The sequence below is a fragment of the Onychostoma macrolepis genome, chromosome 17, assembly GCF_012432095.1.
Source record: "Onychostoma macrolepis isolate SWU-2019 chromosome 17, ASM1243209v1, whole genome shotgun sequence".
In the NCBI taxonomy this organism is placed as follows: Eukaryota; Metazoa; Chordata; class Actinopteri; order Cypriniformes; family Cyprinidae; genus Onychostoma; species Onychostoma macrolepis.
In genome coordinates, this window is record NC_081171.1 from 3,959,101 (window position 1) to 3,981,870 (window position 22,770).

The window sequence follows — 22,770 nt, forward strand, 5'->3', positions numbered from 1 at the left end:
TTTATACAGCAGAGACACTTTTAAAGTTCTTTTGTGTTTCCGTATATTTTTTACTATCTTTTGAACGCGCTGTGTGTAGATTGCTCTACACACAACTAATACAGCCATTTTCACAGCTGCGAGGACGGAACGACTCTTTTCTGAGCTGAATCTGGGATTGTGAATTGAAGATGTCACAGACGTACAGATTCGGCTCGTCAGAGACAGTGGAGCAGCTGGAAGAAGAACTGTCTGCTCAGATTCAGGCTCTGAAGACTGAGATTGAGGACAATGAGATTTTACACCAAATATCCTCAAAACCATATAGGTGAGACAGCTGATAGTGCTCTAGCTTTTATAACTTTCATTAATGCCATTAACCAGCATTATTAACTGAATTAGCCTATGTAATGCTTAACATTAGTTAATGTACGTTTACATATTTAAAAACGTCATGGAATTTGATTAATTTGTGTTTAGATTCATATCACAATAATATTAAATTTAATATTTGTTAGTGAATTGTTAATGTTTACATGTTTTTATAATAAATTAATTATTCAAAAGTGTTTTCCTTCCTGATGTATCCAATAGACCAGAATATTATTAAAGGAAAAATTAAAATTTACTGAAAATTCACTCACACTTAAACTCATCTACATCTTAGATGACCTTTTTTTATTGCATAACTTCACAGATTTGGAGAAATGTAGCATTACATCACTTGCTCACCAATGGATCCTCTGCAGTGAATGGGTGCCGTCAGAATGAGAGTCCAAACAGCTGATAAAAACATCACAATAATACACAAGTAATACACACCACTCCTGTCCTTCAATTTAATTGCATAAAGCTGCATTTTAACTTTAAACCTGGATCCCTGGAGAACGACATATTATGAATTATGGACTTGTATTTTGGCCAGAAGTAATAGTTTAAAGTTAAAATGTCTTAGTGATGGATTTGTTTCTTACAAACACACAACCTTTCACTTCATAAGGCATTAATTGATGGACTGGACTGGTGTGGATTACTTGTGGATTATTATGATGTTTTTTATCAGCCATTTGGACTCTGACGGCACCCATTCACTGCAGAGGATCTGTTGCTAAGCAAGTGATGAAATGCTACATTTCTACAAATCTGTTCCGATGAAGAAACAAACTCATCTACATCTTGAGTATGAGTACATTTTCAACACATTTTTAGTTGAACTACTTTTTTAATGATCTACTCCTGCCAACCTTTTCAGCTCTGTCCATATTCCAAAAGATGTGTCTTACTTTCATATGGAGAGGCAGCAGGTACTCCTCAAAGCACTGCAAGTATGTTTTCACAGTTATTTTACAGTTATGATGTTTTTAAAGTCCTGCATGTGCCTGCAGTTGTTTATTTGACATTTCTTGTTGTCTTTGTTGTAAATGAACTCTGACTTTAGGTTTCGTCCACAAAGCCTGTTGTGTCTCAAGCAGACGTCACTGAGATGGAGATGGAGAGCTGTCTGACCCAAGAGTACACACCTGACAGTCTGCCTTTACTGTTGCATCAGGTCAGTTATGAGCTGTTTTATTGTGTTCACACCAATAGAATCTTGTGTGAAAACATTTGTGATCATTTTGACTCCATTCTCGACAGTTTTACACAGATCAAGCATATAAACTGGCACGGTGCAAATACCAGTTGATGCTAAGATGGAGAAGATTCGGCCGACATTCCGCTGTCCTGGAGAAACTATATCCTCAATATAAAGTATCTAAATTCTGCATGTTAGAATATTTTTATGCATTCAGTGGCATATTGAATGTGTTTATCATGTTCCTATTGCTTTGTGTAGAAACAGATCACACATTTAACCAGTGAATCTGAGGATTCTGTGCATCGGGCACGTCGTCTTGCCGTGTCCAGAGAGAAAGTCCTGGCGGGTGTGGAGAGCCCTGTCGGTGTGGTCACACTGGAAGACGTCAGCATTTACTTGCAGTGGCTTATTTGCCATCTGCACTGTGTCAAAAGCATCCACAACTTTCTGCATGTGAGAATACACAAGAATCTAACCAAATATTAAAGACTGGAGGAGAACAAATGCAAAAGTTTAAGTTTTCTGAATTCTTTTATTCTAAATCCTAGTAGGCAGGACATTTGTCAACTAACAACTAATGACGGTTATCAGAACAGTGTGGATTTAATTTGTATGATATGTTGGTTGTAGGTTCTTCATTATTTACCTTCGACTGAGTGGAATGAGGATCAGAAGTCCGGTGCTGTTGATTTGATATCTCCTGCATATTTTGATGGTAAGGAACCCTTTTTTGATGCCGTATCACTAAATAAAGCTGAAACAAATAAAAAATAATTCTGAAACTAAATAAAATATATGTATTAAAAGAAAAACTTTTAATACAACTGAAATAAAAATATATAATACTTAAATAGTAATATAAAAAAATTAATACAAATCACAAAAGCACATAAAATTACTAATATAATTAAATTTAGAATACAAGTATAAAGTATAAATCGAGATCTTGATCTGAATATTAATAAATGTCATGTTACTCTGTTTTTAACCCATCCAGGAGTTTTTGTATCAATGTCAGAGGTCCCCTTGCACTCGACCAATATAGAGGATTTTAAAACCCAGCTGGATTTCCTCCTGTCACATTATGACATTCAATTCAATACCAGCACCATCAAGACAGTTGGAGATGAAATGGAGCTCTTTAGTCTGGTAATCCTGATTAAATTACAGTGAACCTCTGTGATATCTAAAAGATCTTAAAGGAATAGTTAACCCAAAAATGAACATTTGCTGAAAATGTACTCACCTTCAGGACATCCAAGATGTAGATGAGTGTGTTTCTTCAGTTGGAGAAATGTAGCATTGCATCAGTTGCTCACCAGTGGAGCCTCTGCAGTGAATGGGTGCCGTCAGACTGAGAGTCCAAGCAGCTGATAAAAAGATCACAATAATCCACAAGTAATCAACACCACTCCAGTCCATCAATTAATGTCTAATGAAGCGAAAATCTGCATGTTTTTAAGAAGCAAATCCACCATTAAGATGTTTTTAACTTTAAACCATCACTTCTAGCAAAAATACAAGTCCATAATCCATAATGACACTTCCTTAAGTGGAAAAAGTTAATCTCATGTTGTCCTCTCACACATCAAAATCCACCAACATATTTGTTTAGAACTGTTTTTGCTTGTAAATTGTGCGTGATCTGTGAATATTTCTTTCCTGATTCAGACGAGATGACTTCTTTACTGGAGAAAACAATGTTGCGGGTAGAGGACTTGTATTTTAGCGCAGTGTGAAGTTAAAAAAAAGTCATAATGATGGATTTGTTTCTTACAAACACGCAGCTTTTGGCTTCACAAGATGTTAATTGATGGACTGGAGTGGTGTGGATTTCTTGTGGATTATTGTGATGTTTTTATCAGCTGTTTGGACTGTGGACTCTCATACTGACGGCACCCATTAACCGTTGGTGAGCAAGAGATGTAATGCTAAATTTCTCCAATGACCTAAGGATGAGTAAATTTTCAACAAATTGTAATTTTTGGGTGAACAATTTTTTTAACTGAAGTATACAATGTGATGAAATCTAACACATTATAAAAAATAAAGATTGTTATTGTTGATAATGTGATTTGTTTGTGGTTTAGGTTAACTACCTGTTCAGGACTGTGTTTAAAAATCAGGAGGAGATGAAGACCTTCTTGCAGTACGACAGCACTGAAGCAACAGAGAGGAAGTGGGGGAGAAAGAGTCCAAACATGACGCTTAGAAAAGAGTCCAACTGGATTCCTCATATTCAGGTGAGACAAGTGAACAGTATATTTATATATGATAATTCATGAAGTAATACAATGAAATATGATATTGTGCCTCCTGTGGGAAACAAACAGATGAAACCAAAGCGAGATCCTTGGCAACAAAAACAAATGGCCAAACTCAAGGAGCTCAGATCAATGGATGAACTTCTCCAAATGCATGCCAAGTTCCTGGAGGTGAACGGAACTTTAGCTAATGCACTAAACCTTTTGTCAGGTTTTCTTTGGTTAATGTTAGTATTAGTTCAATCACACATGCAGTTTGTCACATACTGTTTTGCACTTTCTCTTGAAGGAGTCAGATCTGCATAAAGTGACTGATGCTTTGAAGCAGTACATTGCATCTGTTTGTCAATCAGAACCTACAAAACCTGCATCCATAAGCACAGCAAACCCCAAAGAATCTTCTGGCATATGGAAAAGCATTTATAACACAGCAAACATGTTTCAGGTGAATCATCTGTGTAAATAGTCGACTCTGTTTTTTTTTAAATACATGTCTTATTGTGAATGATTCTTTAGTGCACATTATCTTTCCTGTTAACTTTAAAGCAGTATCATTATTTTTTTCATTGTATGCACATTATATTTGACTTTTTCCCAGGTGGTCACTGGACAGACTTCTCATTTATCTAAACACACAGATCTGAAAAACTCTGAGAAAAAGAATAAAGGGTAATTTTCCAACCACTGAATTGTGTCTATGAGTGTGTGAGTGTGTTTGAGAGTTTCTTTCAACAGCTCTCTGTCTTCTAGCAGTTCTGGTCAAAGCAGCGGTGCTAATCTTCTTGAGAAGGATGAAGATTCTGAAGATGTTGCCAATGATCCTGTAACTGTCAGAGGAGCTTATGTGTCTTTAATCTACCTGAGACACCTCAGGATCAGAGAACTCAAGGTAAAAACCAGTCAAAAACTGGCATTAAAGATATGGTGGGTTTCCGAGGTTTTGGTCTTTCCAACTACAGAAGCACCAAAATGTAGTCCAGTCTTCAGTGTCATATGATCCTTCAGAAATCATTCTGATATGCTTTTTTGATGCTCAAGAAACATTTCATATTATTATTATGTTTAAAACAGCTTCTTATTTTTTGTGGATGCCTTGATACATTTTCAGGATTCTTTGATGGATAGAAATTTTAGAAGAACAGCATTTATTTGTAATGTTATAAATGTCTTTACAGTCAATTTTGATCAATTTAATGCACCATCGATTTTTTTCATGTCCTGTCCTCTTGTTTGTGTAGCGTACCTGTCTGAGCATGCTGAACTACCTGCGGTCAGTAGAAAGGACTCTGGCGATGGACACTGCGGGTCTGGAGCTGGCTGGAGGAGATCTGGTGAGACGTGTGGAGGAGACGGGCTGGATGAGCGCTGCTAGAGGAGATGATGGCTCTACCGGAGCTCTTGGATCACATCACTACATCTACAACAGCCCAGTTGATTATAAGGTTCCTTACTTGCAAATTCACTCAGTTTTTTGGGAACAAACTAATGCAATGTGAAAGGCAAAGAGTGTGAAATCGCTCCTCTGCTTTAGGTTCACTGTGCAGAGTTTATGGAGTTTCCTGAGGTAGAGAACCTTCATGACTATTACAGCACAGATGGGAGCTGCATCCACACGCAGGACCAGCGAGGTCTCTACTTCATCTATGACGTGTCCCTGATGGACCTGGAGGAGCTGGAGCAACATCTACTGCTCACAGCATCTCATTTCATACAGAGGAGCAGAGGTCAGGGCAGAAGCTCTTGTTTGTAGATTTATATCCTTAAATATGCTCATTTATCATTAGCATATGCATGTTTTTATGATGATTTTATGATGATTTATATTGCAATGCAAGGTGCAACAAGCAAAACAAAAAGTAAGGTACAGTAACTTACATGATCATTTGAAACTGTGTTCACAACTTATTTTACTTTATCAGAAGAATCTCCATGTGATAGAGCAATGGTTACTACAGTTAACTAAAACTATGTAAAAAAATTTTTTTTACTTGAAATAAAAATCAATACAAAACACGTTTTTTTTCAGCTAGTTGTGAAAGCAATTTTCTGAATTTTATTTTGAAAATTGTCTGAATTTTAGTATTTGTTTAAAAGTACTAAAGTTAAAAGTACTAAAACTTTAACCAAAATAAAGGTGAAAACAGAAAATCTAAAAATAAAATTTAATTAAAAGCGAAACTAAAATAGAATAACTATAATACTAAAAGAACACAGGAAAAAATATTTTTAACAAGAAAACAATGTATATCGGGACTGTGTTTGAAGGTGAGAAAAGAGGGCTTGGTGCCATCTCTGGTTTAGCTTGTTTTTGCATAACTTGACAGTGTAAAAGACAACTTTAGTTTTTCTGTTTCACAATCATCATTTCATGTTGTTCTCTCAGAATTACATGCATCTGATGGATCTGGAGGAGACCTTCACTCCTTGGCTAAAATGAATGTGGATCGGTTGGCTGTGCTTTTAGACATATGGACATGTGAAACTGAATTTCTGGAACACAAAATACAGGTACGTGACGTGACTAAAATTTAAAAGACATTTCAATGATACTCTACCATTCAAAATGTGGTATTTTTGAAAGAAGCTCACTGTTCTATTTGAATATATGTTAAAATGTGATTTATTCATGTGATGCAAAGCTTCTTTCTCAACATCATTACTCCAGTCTTTTTCTCATTATTATCAGTGTTGAAAACAGTTCTGCTGCTTATTATTTTTGTAGAAACCGAGATACATTTTTTCAGGATTCTTAGAAAGTGAAAAAGAACAGCAATTATTTGAAACATTGTAACATTATGAAATTACATTTTCCAAAAAAAAAAAGTAAAAATTTACCCCACATGTTTGAAAAGTAGTGTACATCAGTGATAATCTGCTATCTTGTGTTTGCAGCTCTTGAATTGCTATTTGGAGACGTATCAGCATGTCACCGATCCAGAGGAACAGCTCAGGTTGGCTCAGGTCATCACAGACGTCATGCACAGAAGGCCACAGATGGATTTAACCGCTGGATATTTTGTTCAAGCTTACAGGGACACAATCGTCTGCCTCCAAAGCCACCAACAGCTCATCAAAGTAGTGCTAAACAGTCAGGTAACCGAGCATTTGCTCTTTACTCAAGTTTAACCCACCTGAGCTTTCATATTATTTTATTCTCTGATGTTTTCTGAATGTTAGATTGATGAGCAGAGACAATATCTGGAAAGAATATGGAGGGAGGGACAGAGTGGTTGTTCAAGTGAATACGGCCTGCCTCCAAACTACATTCCTAAACATCTGGTATCAGTCGGTGGAAGCCGGTAATGAAAAATATCAACTTTAACTTCAACATAAAATCAAATTTAAATTCACTCAGTTTATTTTTCTTACTACATGTTTGAACTGAAGACTGGAGTAATGATGCTGGAAATTCAGCTTGCATTACAGCAATAAATTACATTTTAAAATGCACTCTAATAAAAAACAGATATTTTAGATTGTAATAATATTTGACAATATTACTGTTTTTACTGTATATTTTATCAAATAGTGTAAATACAGCCTTTGTGAGCATAAGAGACTTCTTTCAATAACATTAAAAAATCGTAACCATTCCAAACTTTTGACCAGTAGTGTGTGTCTAAAACAAAAAAAGGCGGAATATATGTTTGAGGATGTCTCGTTGTTCTTTAATTGCAGGCCTGCTTTAAAGAGTGTGTATTTCTTAGAGATTCACCCCTCACTGTGTTTGGCGTCTCGGCTGTACGAGGGTCTTGAACGGGCCTGTGCTGAACTGTGTGAGCTGCACAGAGCAAAAACACCATCTCGGAGAGTCAAACTGGAGCAAAAACTCCTGGAAATGGCCCTGCGACATTGGCACACACTTGCTGCACCTGGAGCAACCTACAGTTCTCAGACACAGAAAGACGTATGTGTCTTTTTTTGATCCAAATAAGCTGTCAAACTTGTTGTGATGTTTAGGGGACAAATAAAAAGAAAAGCACTTTATTCATGTTAAAGCATTAATGAAATAAAATTCAATACAAAATCAGACAGACAGACTTTTGTGTTAAATCAATTTTGGGTTAAATGCATTGTCACTTCAAAGTATGATAAAGCAGAGATGCATATATTCTTTAATAGATGCCTGATACAGTCAGTGTTCTGTATTGTTTCAGTTGTTCTCAGATAGGTTCATCGAGGACCCTGTGCTGGTCAGAGAGCTGGGACTGTCTGTTGTCAGATCTGCAGAGGAACAGGAGAGGAAACAAGGCAAAGACAGACAGTTGTTCATGCTGAAGATGTTCTGCACATTGCTAGAGCTCGTCACACTCCGTCACCGCATCATTGAATCAGCGGCAGAGACCCAACATCTGTCCCAGTTGAGTTTACAACTGCTGAGCAGTTTAAATTTTCCTTGATTTTTGAAAAAAAAAGAACAGAATTCATTAAACTATAAATGCAGAATTCAAAACTTTAAATCCAGTTCCAGTAATTGAATTATGTATATATCTATATCTGTATATGTCTCTCTCGCTCTCTTTTTCTCTTACTCTTTCTCTTTGTATACAGTATATCTATCTATTTATCTATCTATCTATACAGTGTGTTTTAATTTTAAATACTTGATAGTAGGGAAGCACGATATTATTGGACCAGTATCGGAATCGGCTGATAATGGCTTTAAATGTAAATATCGGCATTGGCCCGATATGAAAAATTATGCCGATATGTCTTGCCGATAAGAGGAATAGGCAACATTAACTCACATGTGCTCAGGGTGTGCTAGCGATTAGATCATGTATCTGTGTAGCTCATTCTTGAAGCTAAATTTTGCCTGAATGGTGATTGGATTCACTGTTTTGGATCTCTGCATTTAAACTGAGAATGCATGTACAGAATGATGCGTTCGGTGTGTGATAGAGTAAACAGTAATAGCACTTGCAGCGGTATACTCCCCCGGGAGTTTTAATTCCGTAGGGGGCACTGTTGGCCTATACTAATAAAATGAAAGCAAAATACAGAAATAATATTTAGAATGTGTTTCTGATTAAATAAAGGAGTAATTGATGCCATAAAATCATGAGTATATTTTGATTTAAAGGTCAGAAGCTATAGCTTACATGAAAAAAATCATAAACATGAAACATAAATTAAATAATTTTATATATACTGATTTATTCATTAATGTGTAATTTGTTATAATTTTTAAACAAATTATGAGCTCTAAAATTTTTTCAGAATTTTTACAACTCTTTTGCTTTAGACCATTTAGAAATGTTAAAACTTAAAATAAAATGTTAAGGTTACCGCTGCATCTTTCTGGGGGTGAAAAATGCAGCGATTAATATATAGTTTATTTATAGTTATTTTCAAATCTTCAATGTACTGTCATGATAAAATAACTTTATTATTGTTTATTTAATTCTAACAAATAAGTTCTTGTTAAAAACTAACCAAAATTAAAAATAATTTGCTTATCAATTCTGCACAGGAGCGACTTGGTGTTGTTTCCAAACAATAGGAAATATTTTGGTATCGGCCAAAATGAGTTGAAAAATATCGGCATATCGGATATCGGCAAAATGCAATATCGTGCATCCCTACTTGATAGTATTTTAACCTCATGACAAAATTAGTTTTACTGCTAATATTTACTACGTTAATGGATCTCAGTAGGGGAAAAAAAAGTCATAAATGACAAAAGCTGAAGTCATAAAACTCTTGACTGAATGTGCTTTCTGTCGTGTCGCTCTAGATTATATAAATCAGTGGCTAGAGTGATGGGCTTTGATGAAGTTCATTTGTACCTGCGGCCAGTGCAGTTTGAGTTCGCTGTGCGGAAAGAGATTCCCAAACAACTTCCTGTGTTCATCACGGCCCTCCAGGACGACAAACAGAACGCTGACAGGTAAACATCTGCAGGACTGTCGTGCTCAGGATTTGAGACACAACATTTTATTATAATTATATATTTTTAAAAAGGCTTAATATCTTGCTATTTTGCATCTCAAGTAAATGTATCTTGATTTTAAGAATTTTTAAGTATTTGTAATTTAAAACAAGACAAAAATACTAAGTAATAAAATTTTTTTTTGCGATTTAGTTTATTTATTCGTGTTTCATAGGTTTGTCCCGAACAGCCTGCCTCTCGCTGTTCAGGAGCTTGATGAGAGTCATATTGGCAAATTTAGCTTTCTCTCTAATGAAGCAGTTTTACAGGTAATCACATGATGATTTATAATTGTTATTTTGGCACGTTATTTTTTTGTCCAGTATATTAATCGTTTGAGCTTGTGTCTGTGTGCTTCAGCTGATGAATCAGTCCAGTCTGGAGAACCTGCAGGTGGTTCTGGTGTGTCAGGTGGTGCATAAGAACACTCTGATTGGTGCAGTTAAACAAGCGTCCTTATGCTATAGGACAGAGAAGCTGGTTCAGTCTTCAGATACAGACCTGCTGCTGCAGAACGAAGGAACTACTTCCTCTGAAACCAGGAAACGTGATTTAGCTACTAGAAACAGGTCTGCATAAAACTGATCCAGAACATGTCCAGATTATATTTATATCACCAGAAATATGGTGTTTTGCATGAAGAAATTTACATTTTTCATAAAGTTTTTAGGATTTGTTTGCATCGTAACATTATTTTCATGACAGTTTAGCATATTTTCTAAAATAAGAAATGTTAGTTTATGCTTAAAGCAAAGAAAAAAAATCTCTGTCATTGGAGTGAGAATAATAAACTTAAATCAAAGGGAAAACAATATTATTTTTCTTACCCCATTGACAGATATTTTTTCTTGTTTTAAGCATAAACATTAAAGCATAAATCTTAAAATCTTAAAAGTTATTTTGCACCTGAAATAAACAAATCTTGATTTAAAAATTTAAAAATATTTGTAATGGGAAATAAAATTCTTTATTTAAAAAATGCAGAAAAAAAGATATTTTGATTTTTACATCATGCTAATATTTGCTTTTCTGCCTTTGTTCATTTAAATAATCAGCAATCATTGTATTTTATGACTGTTCTTATAGTTATTAATCTTATTCTTGTGCAAAATACAATGCAGTTCTTTGTGAAATTCACCAATATGTATAAGTAATCTGGATATGGACATTAAGACACGTTTTATCTGAGTATAGAAGGACCGTGTGAAATGTTTATTGTAATTCAGGCTTGCAGGTGCTTTTGTGTCCATTCAGCTGGAGAAAATGGGTCTTCGAGATGAAATGCTGAACACGTTTATAAAGAAGAAAGAACAGATGAGTGCGCTGAAGCTAAACTCTGTATGTAAGCATGATTTTATTTGCTAAATAAATGGAGAGACCTCAGTTTTCATTCATCCATTCTTCTCTCACTAGGAAGAAGTGGGCAGGATCAAGAGGAAACTGATTTTGGAGTTCTGCCACAAGTATGTTTAGTCAATAAACAGTGTTTACTGCTTTTTAAAAAAATGTATAGGAGGAGGTAATGACTCTGTGTCTATGTCTATTTCAGATTTAACAAGCGTATGTCCCAGTGCTGTGTCCGAGGGCAGGTTGTTGCTCTTTGCCACAGTCTCTCCTCGCTGCTGGATGAGGTGCCGCACATCCGTGACAATCACTTTGTGATGGGAAGACCCAGTGAAACCAGATCAGACCTGCAGTCAGACGACAGACTGTGTCCTGATCCAAGGTGAAGCATGCAGAAGAAAATACATGTAGAATGTTCTGATTTAATGGAATAAATTATTCTTTGTGATGCTGAATCTTGGCCAAACATTTGGACATGCAGAATTTATCTGCTTAATGAACTTAAAAACCTTATTTTTTTTATTGAAACAAGGTTATTTAGTTAACTAATAACAAAAAAAACTAATGTAAAATAATTGTATTCTTAGCTAGTTGCCAAACCCACATTTCTAATTTTTGTTTAGTTTAACTTGATGTACTAAAATAAATCAAGCAAAAACTGAAATAAAAATGTATATAAACAACATAAACATATTTAAAAACAAACAATTTTTTTTTAATAAAAACTATAATGGTATCTCAATAATACTACAATAATATTGGATCAAAAGGCTTGTGCTTAAATGCTTGAATATTTTGTTTTGCAGACAAATATAAATTGCTTCAAAAGTTTTTTTTTTAATTGGGCTGAATGGTGAATAATAAAAGTGAAAAATAAAATGTAAATGTTTATATTTAATTTTATATTTCATAGTTTTGATGGATTTTATATTATTATTATTCATTTATATTAGTTTATTTGATGAAATAGTTCAAACAAACAAAAATTCATAAACAAAAAATATAAATTAATAAATATAATAATATATAATAATTATTATTATTATAATTAATACTAATAATAATTAATAATCAGTTGTATTTTAATACTTACATTTTTATGTTTCATAGTTTTGATTACTTCTGTATTATTAAAAATGTGGAAAATAGTTTTTTTTTTTTCACTAAGTAAACAAATGGATAAAAATATAAGTCCACAGTCCTCAATTTTATTTAAATGTTTACATTTTATGTTGTTTCATAGTAACAGACATACACGCCCCCCTCTCTCTCTCTCCCGCTTCGCTTCCAGTCTATACTGACTTATATAATACTGACTTATCTTAATAAAAATGCAAAAACACCAAAAATAATCTAAAACAAAAAGATAAATGTTTATGATTTAAAATGTGGGAAATAGTCAAAAATAAAAATAAAGAAAGAAAGTGTCATCACTTTCCATAATGTAAATGACTTTCTAAATCATAACTGTTTCTGGCGGTTCAGGACATTTCAGCCTCGTCCCAGAAGACTGTTATCAGCTGATGGAAAGCGTCTGGTAAACCTGTGGTTCATCCCTCATTACACAGAAGTGCTGCTCATGTTCAGAGCTCTGGAGGAAAAGGTAAAATATCTGTGACTAATAAACATGGCACAGTGTCCCAGTTCTCATTAAAACACATTTTCTTTATAATTTGCTCAATGTGTTTGAATCAGCTGATTTTTAGTGGGTTCTTGTTACAGGAATGTCACCAGGCTCTTCAAAACACACTGCAGATTGTTTCTGCTCTTCACGACGTTGTCTGTTACCTGGTGAGCTTTGCTCGGCTGGGGAATCCGAACACTTCCTTCAGTCCCAGCAGCTCTCAGAGGCTCACAGCAGACTGGGGCGGCTTAGAGAGCATCGGTATAACTCTGTGAACACACACTACCCTGTGTTGTTTTTAGCCGATATTGTGTGACGTCCAGCCCAGCATTTCTTTACGCTCTGATGTTTGTCCAAAGGGGCTGAACTGTGGGATGTCCAGCGACAGATTGACTCTCTCTGTGAGCCCAGAAGTTCAGAGGCTGTCGCGAGGCTCCTGCAGCTACATAGGGACGTGCTCTTCCTGCGCTTTGATACCGCAGTGCGCTACATGATCAGGTGCTGGTAAATTACAGATTTCACAGTATTTGGGCCAACGACAACAATGTTACAGAGGAGAGTATTTTTGGTTTTCCTATTCCAAATTAGAGATGTAATTTATGCTGGATTCATACATTTTTGAAAAACTTTTATTTTTATTTCCATTGACATCAGATAAAGAAATATTCAGTGGTGAAACCATTAGGGAGAAAAGAATATTTAATAATAATAATAATGTATAATAACCTTTTTCTAATTTTCCTTAAACTTTGCATAGATGTTAAAGTACACGTTATTATTATTAGTAGTAGTAGTAGTAGTAGTAAAATTTTTAAGAGAAAAATATTTGTAAAAATATAATGAATTTTGTTTGTTGTCTTTTGTCGTAACTTTATCATAAATAGATCAAATTATATTTAAAAAATAAAGAAAGTAAGAAAAAGAAAGTAACATTAGTCTCAATTTTTATTTTGTATCATTGAGATACTATTATAATTTTCTATTAATATTTTGAATCAGTTTTAAATTTTATATTTTCTGTGTTCATTTTAGTTATTGTGGTGTTTTTGTTTAATTTTTAATAGTTTTAATAGATGTGTAAAATAAATAAATATAAAATAAACACATTTAAAAAGTGAAATACATTTTTGTTTTAGTTAGTTTAGTACATACAGTTACTAAATGATAATGAAAAATGTTGCTTTGACAACTAGCTAAAATAAAATGTTTAACTTTTTAAATATTTTATTTGAGTTAACATTTATTTCAAGTAACTTTTTTTTATATATAGTTTTAGTTATAATAACCCTGGATATTCTTAAGTAAATGTCAGAAAATGAGTATTACATTATTGACCCGTATTCACATTTTTGATTCTCCACAAGGGAGGCGTTCCTCTCCTCTGGAAACCTCTCGGCCTATCAGAGCGTGAGTGAAAACATGAGCCACGCCCTCCCTCTCATGAGTGACAGCATGATGGGAGGAGCCAGTTTCCTCCCTGTTCCTGAGCCGCTAGAACCGGCCAGGCCTCAGGTGAGGAACCACCAGGCCTTTCCAGTATACATGTGTTTATAAGGGTCCCAGGATGCACCTCGTCAAGTTGGTTGATGAATCTCACTGTCCATGGTGTTTAATTTGTGGTTTTAGGCCAAAAAATGGTATCCATGGAGATCTTTCATTGCAATCCATGGATCACATCCTTTGATTATATGGGACGTTTCACCGATTGAGCATTACATGCAGGTGTGTTGCATTATGAATACATTTTTAAGTCTTCCTCTGCCTCATTAGGGATCAGGGTCATGCAATGTCATGTTTTTGTAGCTCTGCCTCTCTGATCTGAACGACCACTGTAGAATGGAGGCTAATGGGGCGATTCTGGGCGTATCTCTGATCATTGATGATGTGCTGAGCAGTGGAAGAGATGCAGCGCCGCTCCAGCTACAGACCACAGGAGACCCCGACATCACCGCAACATCTGATAGAGAAGTAATTCAGTTAAAGATTGTCTCCCATTCGGTTCATAAGTTAGGAACCTGAGTAAAGTGCAACAGTCGAGTTCTAAAAGTAAAAAGTTCAATTTTAACCATAACATATAAACCTTTAAAGACAGACCTGTTGTGAGCTCAGAGGTTGTTAATCGACTGTATATGCTTTTGTTGAAGCCGACTGCTCACATTATTTCAACGTATTTTTAAAATATTCATTTAACAGTAGAATTTGTTGTGAAAAACTAAATTTCCCATGATGCTCTGCAGAAAATTTCAGCAATCAGTGTCATGGCCAGCATTTATTTTTTATTTTTTGCATTTTATTATGTCATTCGCGAGGCTCTATGGGATTGTAGTTAAAATGAAAACTGTTAGGTAGTACTGTAAGTCTTGTATTTTTTTTTTTTTTTTTTTTTCGATTCTTACTTTTTTTGCTTCAAATCAAAATTAGTAATCAGTTGACCTCATTGCTGGTTGGTTTGTTTCATGGCTTTTAACTTATTGACAAATACTTTTTTTTTTAAAACCCTATGAGAAAAATGAATGGAAAAAATACTTCCTGAACCAAAGCTGCTAAAAAAGTGGGAACTAAATATCACATTCATTTAACCCAAACACCACAAGAAGTAAAAGTTGGAATGACAGGAAAAGAAATGTACTGGTTTGCAATTCAAAGAAATGTTCAATTTTGTGACGAAATAGTTTTGATCTTGAGGTGTGTGTTCTGCATTTCTGGTGTGTTCATACATCACTGTTTGTTGAAGCACATGTGTCTCATCGTCATTTTTTAGGTTCTTGATGATAACATGGGAGATGTGGAGAGAAAAACGGAGGTTGCGTCTAAAACTCAAGACTCCGTACAGTCCCTGATGAAGCAGCGGGGATTTTTACTGCTGTGGAAGCAGATGGAGGTTTTTAAAGAGAGCTGGACTCAACGACAGACGGGTGTTGAGAAAATAAACACCCCTGCGCTGTTTAAACACTTATCTCAGCTTTACAGGTCATGAACATTTCATCACTCTTAAACATTCACTCTTTCATAGAAGTTTATGGTGAAACAAATATGTACAGTATGTGTTTACCTGACCCATGATCTTGTGTTATAGGGTGGAGATTTACTTCCCCAGCATGCAAGCTCTGGCCCAGCAGATGGAAAAGGAGAAGGAATATGAGATTTTGCTGTCTCAGACTCAATCTGTCCTTCCACCACCTGGAGCAGCAGAAGTTGACGTCAAAACATGGCAGGTAGTGCATGTGAAACAGGGTGGTTATGGTAAAACTATTAAAACATTTTGTTAATTGAAATGAAACTAAACTAAAATATAAATGAAAAACTTAGACTAAACGAAAACTATAACTAAATGAAGCTAAATGAAAATTATATATGTTGCCTTGACAAATAACCCAAATTAAATTACTAATGGACTACAATAAACTGAGTTAAAAACTAAAACTGAAATAAAAACAATTTAATCCTAAATAGTATTATTTTTAAAAAATGAATGTGACAAAATTAAAAAATGATAAAAGCATAAATTAAACTAAAATAAAAATCAAAATCAAAAATATAAAATAACTGCTAATTCAACATATTAGTAAAAACTATAATAGCATATAATTGATAAATAATAATAGTATATTAAGTTTAAGTTGAAGCACTAAAATGAACTGGAAATAAAAACTAAATCTGAATTAAACTTGAATTAAACAAAAAATAAATTAAACGAGTAATATTTAAAAAGAAACAAAACCTAATTAAAATGGCAAAAGCATATAACAAAATGACTAAAAATGAAAGTAACATTAAAATGAAAACATTATATGAAAATATAAAAATAAAGCTAATTTAACGTTTTTAAAAAATCTATAAATTATATTAGGGTATGATGTTTAAGTTGAAGTAAATATATAAAAACTAAATTGAATTAAGAATAAATAACAAAACTGAAATAAAAATAACAAAACAAACAAACCCTAATAAAAATGACAAAAGCACAAATAAAAAAACAACAACTAAAGACTAAACTAAAATTAAAACTGTATAAAATAAAATCTAATTCAAAATATAAATAAAAACTATAATAGAATACTAAAATAACACTGCTTTTTATTTACAAACACTGGGATCTGTAAAGGAGAGATCAGAACAATCATCAAATCAATATGCTTTATGACTGCAAAACTAAAGAAATGATGCAGTTTTGAGGAATGCTTCTTAAAAAGCATTGTGCAGTTTTTCATTTATATTTAATTTATATACAAACGTTTTCGGCAGTTTGTTAGTGTGATTCTTTAACTGATGTCTTTGGCATAATCCATTTCAGACTGATGATTTTGCCGTGTTTGTTGTAGTTACTGAGACTCTTGGAGGTCACGGAGTGTGACATGATCAGAGCGCTTCAGAAGAGGATTAGCTGTGAAATGACTCTAGTGATGTCGGAGCGCTCACGGCATGACGCACAGCTCCCCGCAGGTACCCAGCATCCTCTTCTCCTGCAGGAACCCAGAGGAGATCAAAGAGCACGATGGGAGGATGGCGCCGGGCCTGATTCTCTCTGCAGGCTGTCATTAGAAAGCCAATAAACTTCACCACAGCTAGTCTCTTATATTTAGGATATTGTAACATTTTCATCTCAACAACAACGACAAAAAATAGACCTCTCTGGAATGCATTGATCTTCTCCTTCTGTCTTCACATGTCATGAAGAACTGTGGAAACGGCCTTCGATGAAGCACAGTGTTTCTCTAGAGAGGCCACAGATTGTGGAGGATTTCATCCAGCGGTTGATGAATGGTGTTGAGCGTGAGACTGATGGACAGGTAAATATTTCTTGCTACACTTTAAAAACAAAGGTCTCAAAAGAGACAGTACCACCTTTCAGTGAACAGTTTTTAATTTTTTTTTCCCGTAGTGTGAAGAACATTTTAATATTATAAAGAACCTTTTTCCACTTTAAAGAACCTGGAAAGGTTCTATGGATGTTAAAGGTTCTTAATGAAACTTTCAGTGCCAATAAATAACCTTTATTTTAAAGAGTATAGGGTTGTTTCAATGCCATAATTAATAATGGACTGATATATAAACACTGAGTGTTTTATAGGTGACGTTCTCCAGCGCTCATCTGCAGGAGTGTTTGACAGAACTGACTTGTGCTGTAATGAATCACGAGCGGAGCGTCTTCCAGCGATATTCCCAGTTTTATGAGCAAATCCTTCAACAGCAGGAACAACTTCTTTACCAGAGAGAGCAGGTTTGTCTACACTATTCATGGTTTTGTGTCTCTTTTGCTCACTAAGGCTGCATTTATTTGATTTAAAAATACAGTAATAACTGTAATATTGTAAAATATTATTAACATTTAAAATAACATTTTTCTATTTGAAAATATTTAAAAGTGTAATTTATTTCTGTGATGCATTTTTTATTATTCAAGTCATTATGGATCACAGTCTTCAGTCACATGATCCTTCAGAAATCAATCTAATATGCTGATTTGCTATTCAACAAACATTTTGTATTATTATCAATGATGAAAACAGTTCTGCTGCTTAATATTTTTGTGGAAACCATGAAGTGTTTGACAAATAGAAAGTTGAAAAGAAGAGCTTTTGTTTGAAATAGAAATCCTATGTAACATTATAAAAGTCTTTACTGTCACTTTTGATCAATTTAGTGCATCCTTGCTGAATAAAAGTATTAGTTTTTTTTGTTTTTTTTTTTTTTTTTAAGTTGGTGAAGTGAAAAGTTAAGATGCATGTATTTTTCTCACCTGTGAATAATCTGTATCCACAGGATGTTAAAGAGCTGGAAGTCAAAGAAAGGCAGGCCAGTGACCCCTACAGAAAGGTATACGCATGTTTGTGTGTATATCTCCATGATTCTTCAGTACATGCTCATTAAACACGTCTGATCTCAGGTGGCGGATGTGTGTCGTGGGATGATGGCTGACATCACGGCCCTGCGTGCCAGAGTTTGTCAACTGGAGGAGGAGAAGAGAAGCTTAGATCAACATCTTAACCTCAAACACAGAGAGCGCTATGACACGCTGGTTCACCAGCTATTTTCCACATGCGTTCTTCTGAAGGTGTGTAAGTTTTTAGTGTTGACATATAGACTAAAAGCCACAAAAGTTCAATTTTGATATCATAAAATCATTAAAACATGAACTACAGTATATGTAGCATGATGTCATCTGGCTCAGCTCTCTGTGCCGCCCACAGTCACGTCTGGACAAATACCATATGAATATGGACCAAGATGTGCGACAGCTGGTGAGCAGCGTGAGGAAGGAAGGCGTGGACAGAATCATCAAACTGAAAAATAAATTATCCTCCACTAATGATAACGAGACCCTCATTCACACACTTCATGAGGTGAACCGCTAGAATGAGCTTTGCTATAAAGGAATAGCTAAGTTATATTGTAATATCTCACAAAAATATCCAAGTCATAGTTCACCCCTAAAATAAAAAAAAAGAAATATATATATATATATAGCAAATTAATTAAACTAATTTTGTTTTTTAATTATTTATATAGAAATAACACCTGTTTAGGACCATGTAGACCTTTTGATTTCTAATGTGACAATCTTGTCACTAATGTAATGTTAAAAAAGATGGAAATATTTGGAAATATTGTGGTGTATGTGGGTAAAATTTAATACAAATTTATTTTAATAATTGTAAAATTATATGATTAGCATGACAATAATTTTTGGGGGGAAATATACAAAATTGCCATTAAAACTATATAGTATTGCAGAAAAAAAATTTTTGCATATATTTTTTAAGCAAAATATACGCAAAATTTAATGCAAAAATTATTTTTTTTTTTAATGCAAAATATATATATTTTTTTCTGTTGATTGCCGTGAAATGTGACCTAGGCCTTTCTTTGTGACGTTCAAACTATTATCTGTTTGTTTTGTTCAGAAAGAAGTATTAGAAGATCTTCATGCAGAGAATAGTAAGCTGGCTGGACTTGTGTGTAAACTGAGAGCCTTTAACCACTGGAGGCTGGTGATCACTCAAGAGAAACTACAAAAAGAGCTGCTGCAGTGGAAACTGGTATCAATCACGTGTTCAGTAATCCCATGCTTTGGTTGGTCTCTCCACCTCTTCTTTTGCCCTTTAGCAACTCTGAATGTTGCTCCTGTGTGTCCAGAATGAGGTGTCGTGTAAAACTGAAGCTCTTAAAGTGAAGATGATCTCAGAGCAGAAGGAGACTGGTCTAAAACAAGAGCTGGATGCTGTGCAGGAGGCCATGCTGCAGTGTAAGAGTGAATATGAACACATCCAGAGACAGATCACACAGCAGGTACAGCACCATCAGCCTTCTCATCTTGATGTCCTTAATTTGGCTTTGCTGTGTGCAAACTGAGCCATCATAAAGACAGAAGTACCTGAAATATATATGACACTTCTAGACCGAAGTGGATTAAAAATGAGCTTAGTTTGATGATATGATCTTAATCCAGGAGTGTAAAAAGTACTGAGAAATTGTATATACAGATACTGGATCAAGAACAGATACTACATCTAAACATTTACTCAATTAAAAGTCTAAGTGCATGCACTTTTCTTGTCTTTTAAATTTACTTTTGAAATTAAGTAGAGATAATTTTGATGCAAAAACTTTCTAAAGAAACTAATATCCTGTTACCTGCCTGTTTTCAGCTATAATTTTGCAATTGGAAATTTGAATATAGTGATCTTTAGACTAATAAGCAAGACTGAACTGAACAGTGTTCACTCAAATTAATCCATCTATACAGCTATGGTTATTATAAAACACATTACTACACTTCAGAGTAATGTGTCTGAAAGGGATGGTTCACCAAAAAATTAACATTTTGTCATCATACTTTGTACTTTTAAGTGTACATGAAAATATAATTAACTAAAACTTACAGTAAAAACCATAAAAAAAACATTGTTACTTGAAATATAATAAATGTTAACAAAAAATATAAAAGAAACCCATACTTATTTTATTGAAACTATTTGCAGAGGCAACATTTCTCATTTTTATTTAGTTTCACTTAATGCACTAAAAAACTAAAACTAACCCTGAAATAAAAATAAATAAAAACTAATAAAAATGGAAAAAACAAATTTACTAAAACTTTACATTTCAAATGAAAATGTGAAATATAAAAAATAAAAACTAATTTAAAATATTCATAAAATCCATAATAGGATCTTAAAATAGCACTGATTGTAATGGAGTAAAAAGTATTATATTTAACATTCCGTTTTAGCAGAACTCGAGCAAAGTACAGATTCCCCAAAAACATACATACGTGTAGTAGTCAAATACTACTACTATAACACTTTACACCTCTGTCTCAGTCTCAGAAGCTGCAGGACATGGAGCATCGCTCCACACGAGACGCACAGAGCCGACAGGAGCTGCAGGTGCTGCGGATGCAGAGTCTGGAGCAGCTGCAGGAAGACGTGGAGGACAGAGAGAGTCAACTCAGAGCTCTGAGCGCACAATTCGAGAAAAACAGCAAACAGACAGAGCTGCGGCAACAACGCAGCCACAAGCAAATCAAACACGTGAGTCTCAACTGCAGGCTTTGTAATGATTATTATACATGTGTTAGATTTCAGTAGGCAAGACTCTACAGGCAAAACCATTGTTTTTTCATGCACTGCTCAGTTTTGCTTCCCTAACTTGTCTTCTTTTAGACTAGTGGAAAGAAAACATTCAAAACACACATTTAAGTGTTGTTTATTGTATCACACATTATTTTTTTTTGCGTCTGTAGATTTCAGTTACAGTGCATATCTTTAAAGTCAATTTCCTCTCCGTTTCAGCAGCACTTATACCAAACTTTAAAGTTTTGCTCTTATCTATATTCTGAAGGTTTTTATATAAGGGTTTGTTCATATATTATTCAGATGATCTACACATTTTATTCTTAAAAACATGGTGAAAATGTTTTTTTTTTTTTCTGGCTGTTGACAGTATTTTCTGATTTATGGAGCGATATCCAAAATCAGTGAAAACCTTTAACTTTAATATGTCAACAATATTTAACAAGAATTTTGAACCTGGTTTTATCCAATGTTCAGATTTATGTGCAAATTATTGCATTTAAAAAAAAAAAATTTGATCATGCCTCATTTGCATATTTAAACATAATATTTCAGAATCTTGTAATACATAAGAATTGTCTTATTGTACTATGACTACCATATACAACTAATCTTCCCCCATTTGATTAGTGATATCAATTTTTACCCTATCCACCTGTAGTGTCTTGCCTTAAACTTCAACATCAAACTGAAAAAACTAACTTTTAGAAATATTGTGAAAGCTCAAACAGTAAAGCATGATGCTAACAACACCAAGGTCATGGATTCAATTCCCAGGGAAGGAATGCATGAACTGATTAAATGTATTCCTTTACTGCAATATAAGTGGATTTGTATAAAAGCATCTGCCACATGCTTAAAGATTAAGTATCTTGTGTTTTGAAGGTGAGAGGTCAGCTTCATCAGGAGCGGAGCCTGAAACTAGAGGCGTTCCAGCAGGTGGACAAACTACAAAGTCAGATGCACAGTTTTGAGTCATCATTGTGTAAATCTACATTTCCTTCAGGTGCTTACAATACTGATTTTTACTGACCTTTTTTTTTTAGCATTAAGAAAGCATTTTTATTCATATCACTCACTTTTGTTCATGCTTAAGGACGCCAAAGCTCCTCCTCAAGAAGGCTACATTTAAGAAACGCATCAGCAGGTAGACCACATTGTCATTTTCTGGTTCTGTCTGCTTCTAAACTTGACTTGTTCACCTCTGTGGCTTCTTGTATTGCAGGTTTGCTCAGGAACAACTCAGTTATGTCTTTTACAAACAGTAGCTTTATAAACACAACTGATGAGCTCAATACTGAAACGGGTTGGAGAGAGTCCTGGACGCCCCTGGACAGACCCAAAACAGTGAGTTAATTGATTCTATAGTAATAGACATTTAGTCATGCCAAGCCTTACAGGATAGTCTGACCAAAAAAAGTGTATCTTTTCTCCTGACTGTTCCTTTAAATAAAGGTCTGATCATAGCACAAAGA

General features: G+C 34.4%; 1 protein-coding gene across 5 annotated transcripts in view; it reads left to right on the forward strand.

The window, feature by feature from the left end:
* si:ch73-242m19.1 (uncharacterized) overlaps positions 1 to 22,770 on the forward strand; it is a 22,972-nt gene continuing 202 nt past the window's right edge. Inside the window, exons 1-45 of one of the 5 annotated variants that reach the window (XM_058748888.1) lie at positions 1 to 307; positions 1,232 to 1,304; positions 1,418 to 1,528; positions 1,615 to 1,728; positions 1,814 to 2,008; positions 2,186 to 2,270; positions 2,553 to 2,704; positions 3,646 to 3,798; positions 3,889 to 3,990; positions 4,109 to 4,264; positions 4,418 to 4,488; positions 4,570 to 4,708; positions 5,058 to 5,261; positions 5,351 to 5,543; positions 6,203 to 6,327; positions 6,712 to 6,912; positions 6,997 to 7,118; positions 7,498 to 7,726; positions 7,977 to 8,179; positions 9,557 to 9,709; positions 9,927 to 10,020; positions 10,112 to 10,320; positions 10,978 to 11,089; positions 11,165 to 11,214; positions 11,301 to 11,477; positions 12,581 to 12,698; positions 12,818 to 12,980; positions 13,079 to 13,217; positions 14,084 to 14,231; positions 14,346 to 14,441; positions 14,523 to 14,687; positions 15,481 to 15,689; positions 15,796 to 15,934; positions 17,042 to 17,162; positions 17,397 to 17,509; positions 17,791 to 17,940; positions 18,483 to 18,536; positions 18,607 to 18,774; positions 18,911 to 19,063; positions 19,625 to 19,759; positions 19,857 to 20,009; positions 21,044 to 21,253; positions 22,181 to 22,301; positions 22,392 to 22,442; positions 22,521 to 22,642. In XM_058748888.1, coding sequence (XP_058604871.1) covers positions 171 to 307; positions 1,232 to 1,304; positions 1,418 to 1,528; positions 1,615 to 1,728; positions 1,814 to 2,008; positions 2,186 to 2,270; positions 2,553 to 2,704; positions 3,646 to 3,798; positions 3,889 to 3,990; positions 4,109 to 4,264; positions 4,418 to 4,488; positions 4,570 to 4,708; positions 5,058 to 5,261; positions 5,351 to 5,543; positions 6,203 to 6,327; positions 6,712 to 6,912; positions 6,997 to 7,118; positions 7,498 to 7,726; positions 7,977 to 8,179; positions 9,557 to 9,709; positions 9,927 to 10,020; positions 10,112 to 10,320; positions 10,978 to 11,089; positions 11,165 to 11,214; positions 11,301 to 11,477; positions 12,581 to 12,698; positions 12,818 to 12,980; positions 13,079 to 13,217; positions 14,084 to 14,231; positions 14,346 to 14,441; positions 14,523 to 14,687; positions 15,481 to 15,689; positions 15,796 to 15,934; positions 17,042 to 17,162; positions 17,397 to 17,509; positions 17,791 to 17,940; positions 18,483 to 18,536; positions 18,607 to 18,774; positions 18,911 to 19,063; positions 19,625 to 19,759; positions 19,857 to 20,009; positions 21,044 to 21,253; positions 22,181 to 22,301; positions 22,392 to 22,442; positions 22,521 to 22,642 — 6,288 coding nt within the window. In that variant the 5' untranslated portion in view covers positions 1 to 170. Of the gene's footprint in view, positions 308 to 1,231; positions 1,305 to 1,417; positions 1,529 to 1,614; positions 1,729 to 1,813; positions 2,009 to 2,185; positions 2,271 to 2,552; positions 2,705 to 3,645; positions 3,799 to 3,888; positions 3,991 to 4,108; positions 4,265 to 4,417; positions 4,489 to 4,569; positions 4,709 to 5,057; positions 5,262 to 5,350; positions 5,544 to 6,202; positions 6,328 to 6,711; positions 6,913 to 6,996; positions 7,119 to 7,497; positions 7,727 to 7,976; positions 8,180 to 9,556; positions 9,710 to 9,926; positions 10,021 to 10,111; positions 10,321 to 10,977; positions 11,090 to 11,164; positions 11,215 to 11,300; positions 11,478 to 12,580; positions 12,699 to 12,817; positions 12,981 to 13,078; positions 13,218 to 14,083; positions 14,232 to 14,345; positions 14,442 to 14,522; positions 14,688 to 15,480; positions 15,690 to 15,795; positions 15,935 to 17,041; positions 17,163 to 17,396; positions 17,510 to 17,790; positions 17,941 to 18,482; positions 18,537 to 18,606; positions 18,775 to 18,910; positions 19,064 to 19,624; positions 19,760 to 19,856; positions 20,010 to 21,043; positions 21,254 to 22,180; positions 22,302 to 22,391; positions 22,443 to 22,520; positions 22,643 to 22,770 lie in introns of those variants that run through there. The other 4 variants (XM_058748891.1, XM_058748892.1, XM_058748889.1 and 1 more) reach the window with 4 other exon arrangements.